The sequence below is a fragment of the Pneumocystis carinii genome (assembly GCF_001477545.1).
Source record: "Pneumocystis carinii B80 chromosome Unknown supercont1.27, whole genome shotgun sequence".
NCBI lineage: Eukaryota > Fungi > Ascomycota > Pneumocystomycetes > Pneumocystales > Pneumocystaceae > Pneumocystis > Pneumocystis carinii.
In genome coordinates, this window is record NW_017264739.1 from 1 (window position 1) to 3305 (window position 3305).

At 36.5% G+C, this 3305-nt stretch overlaps 1 protein-coding gene across 1 annotated transcript; it reads left to right on the forward strand.

Annotated features, from left to right (window-relative positions):
- Nucleotides 1-3157, forward strand: T552_03710 (hypothetical protein; the record flags this gene model as incomplete). Its single annotated transcript, XM_018372059.1, has 1 exon — nucleotides 1-3157. A coding segment is annotated over one exon (3157 nt), but the record flags the coding sequence as incomplete, so codon positions are not given.
- Between the last annotated feature and the right edge of the window lie 148 nt (nucleotides 3158-3305).

Below are 3305 nucleotides of genomic sequence, written 5' to 3' on the forward strand. Positions count from 1 at the left end.
GGAACACCTTTTGGCTTTCATTGCGAAGAAGGAATATAATGATGATAATAAATGCAAAAAAAGGCTCGAGGAATATTGTGAAGAGTTGAAGAAAGCAGATGAGAAACTAGAGAATGTGGATAAAAAAGTTAAAGGACTTTGTGAAGGGAAAGAGAAAAAGTGCGGAGAACTGAAAGACAAAGTTGATGAAGAATTAGATAATTTTGATACGGAACTTGAAGGAGCATCGGCAGATATAAAAGATGATGAATGTGAAAAACATGAAGAAAAATGTATACTTTTAGAAGAGACGGATCATAATGATATTAAGGAGAACTGTGTCAAGTTGAGGGAAGGATGTTACGAATTGAAGCGTAAAAGGGTGGCAGAGGAGCTTCTTTTCAGGGCGCTCGGAAAGGAAGCTAAAGATAAATGTGAAGAAAAGATGAAAACTGTTTGCCTAGTGTTAAGCCGAGAAGGCGACGAGTTGATGTCTTTCTGCCTTGATCCGAGTGGAACGTGTAAAGAGCTGAAAAAAAAATTGGTTGAAGTTTGCCGGCCTTTACAAACAAAATTGAATGAGAAAAGTTCAGAAAAAGATTGTCATGAAAGACTTGAGAAATGTCATTTTTACAAAGAAGCGTGTGATAAAACAAACTGCGAGGAGGATATGAAGCAGTGCGAGGGAAAAGGATTCACATATAAAGCACCGGAATCTGATTCTAGTCCTGTCAAGCCGAAGCCGTCGTTGTTGAGAAGTATTGGGTTGGAAGATGTGTATAAAAAGGCTGAAAAAGAAGGAATTATTATTGGAAAATCAGGAGTGGATCTACCAAGGAAGTCGGGTACAAATTTTCTGCAAGATCTCTTGCTACTGTTGAGCAGAGATGAGAATGTGAAGGAACCAAAAAAGAAATGCGAAAAAGCGTTAGGAAAATGCAAAGATCTTAGTGACTTGGATCATAATTTTAAAGAGTTATGTAAAAATGAAACTACTAAAACCGAAAAATGCGAAAAATTGCTAGATGTAAAAGAAAGATGTACAAAACTCAAATTAAATCTTTATGTGAAAGGGTTGTCTACAAAATATAATGAAAAAGAAAAATCAGAACTTTTATTCTGGAGAAAACTGCCAACATTATTTACGAAGGGAGAGTGTGCAGAACTTGAGTCGGAATGTTTCTATTTAGAAAATGCGTGTAATAATAAGATTGATGAAGCATGTCAAAATCTACGATCAGCGTGCTATAAAAAGGGACAAGACAGGATGTTGAATAAGTTCTTTCAAAAGGAATTGAGGGGAAATCTTGGTCTTGTAAGATATCGTAGCGATCCTGGTGATTGTAAAAAATATGTAGTGGGAAACTGTACAAAACTTGATAAAAAATATCTTCCACGATGTCTTTATCCTAAAGAACTATGTTATGCGGTTTCAAATGATATTTTTCTTCAATCTAAAGAGTTAAGTTCGCTTTTAGATGATCAGAGAGATTTTCCATTAGAAAAGGATTGTCTTGAGTTGAAGGAGAAGTGTGATGAACTTGGTAGTGATTCATTATTGAATTTAGAAAAGTGTATAACATTGAAAAGACGCTGTGAATACTTTAAGGTTACAGAGGGATTTAGAAAAGTATTTTTAGAAAAAAAGGATGATTCGTTAATGACTCAGGGAAACTGTACAAAGGTATTGCATGAGAAATGTAATACTTTATATAGGAGGAGAAAGAATTCATTTAGTGTTTCATGTGCTTTACCAGAAGAAACATGTAGTTATATGGTATTCCACACAAGTCAAGATTGTAAATATTTAAAAGAAAACATCAAGAATGGAGAAATTGTAGGAAAAATTGAAAAAGCAAATGGAAATGAAGCAACACTCGAAGAACTCTGCACAACATGGGGCCGACATTGTCATCAACTTGTGGAGAACTGTCCGGAGCAGTTGAAAAAAGAAGGTGATAACAAAGATCATAACTGTGACAAACTCGAAGAAAAATGCAGTGAAACTTTTGAAAAGTTGAAATTGGAAAAGGAGCTGACTCATCTGTTGAAAGGAAGTTTAAAGAGTGAAGATGAATGTAAAAAAACATTAGGAGAGCGTTGCACTGAGTTGGAAAAGAAAGGAACATTCAAAATTCTGCTTAGTGATTGTAAAGAAGATAAGAAGCAAAATGTTTGCATAAAATTAGTTAAAAAAGTACAAGAGAGATGTCCTACTTTAAAAGCTGATCTGGATAAAGCGAAAGATGAGTTGACAAAGATGAAGAATGAGTACGAAAAGGCAAAAGAGGAGGCAGAAAAATCTACAAATAAAGCTAGCTTATTGCTATCAAAGTCTGGAAAAGCCGCAATGCCAAGTGGACAGGATAGCAATGGCTCTGTACCAGCACCACCAGCAGAGCCAGCACCAGGGACACTACCACCACCACCATCAACTGACGGAACGGTAAACACGCCAGCTGGAGGATCAGGGACATCCGCTGGAGGATCAGGCACACCAAGTAGTGGAACGACAGACTCTGCAAAACTTGGACTCGTTAAAAGAGCGTATGTAGAAGGAGGAGTATCAGAAGTAGAGGTAAAAGCATTTGATGCAACGACGGTAGCATTGGAATTGTATTTGGAATTGAAAGAGGAATGCAATGCTTTAGAACTAGATTGCGGTTTTAAAGAGGATTGTTCAGATCTTCAAGTTTGCGGAGAAATAGACACGTTATGCGGAGGAATAAAACCATTAGAAATTAAGCCTCATCATACAGAGACAATAACAAATAAGGTGACGGAAACGAAGACGGAAACAAAGACAGAAACAAAGACTGATGACAAGGCTGATGAGAAGACCGGTACGAAAACTGTTACAGAAACCAAGACAATAGGTGGAGGAAAAGTAACAGAAGAGTGTACAATGATACAAACAACAGATACATGGGTAACACGTACATCATTGCATACGAGTACGACAACGAGTACGTCAACGGTGACGTCGACAGTGACGTTGACGTCGATGCGCAAGTGCAAGCCTACCAAATGTACTACTGATTCAAGCAGAGAGACAGATAAAGGAGAAGAAGGAAAAGAAGGAGAAGAAGATGTAAAACCGAATGATGGGATGAAAATAAGAGTCCCTGATATGATTAAAATAATATTGTTGGGAGTGATTGTTATGGGGATGATGTAAATGAATGAAAAAAATGTTAATAGATTGAAAATGTGCATATATCCATTGTTTATATATAATAGAAATCTAAATGAATGAAATGAAGTTTTAATTATTTTAACACACCATCTTAGTTCGAAACTATGCTTTATCGGGTAAAGTTTAAGCT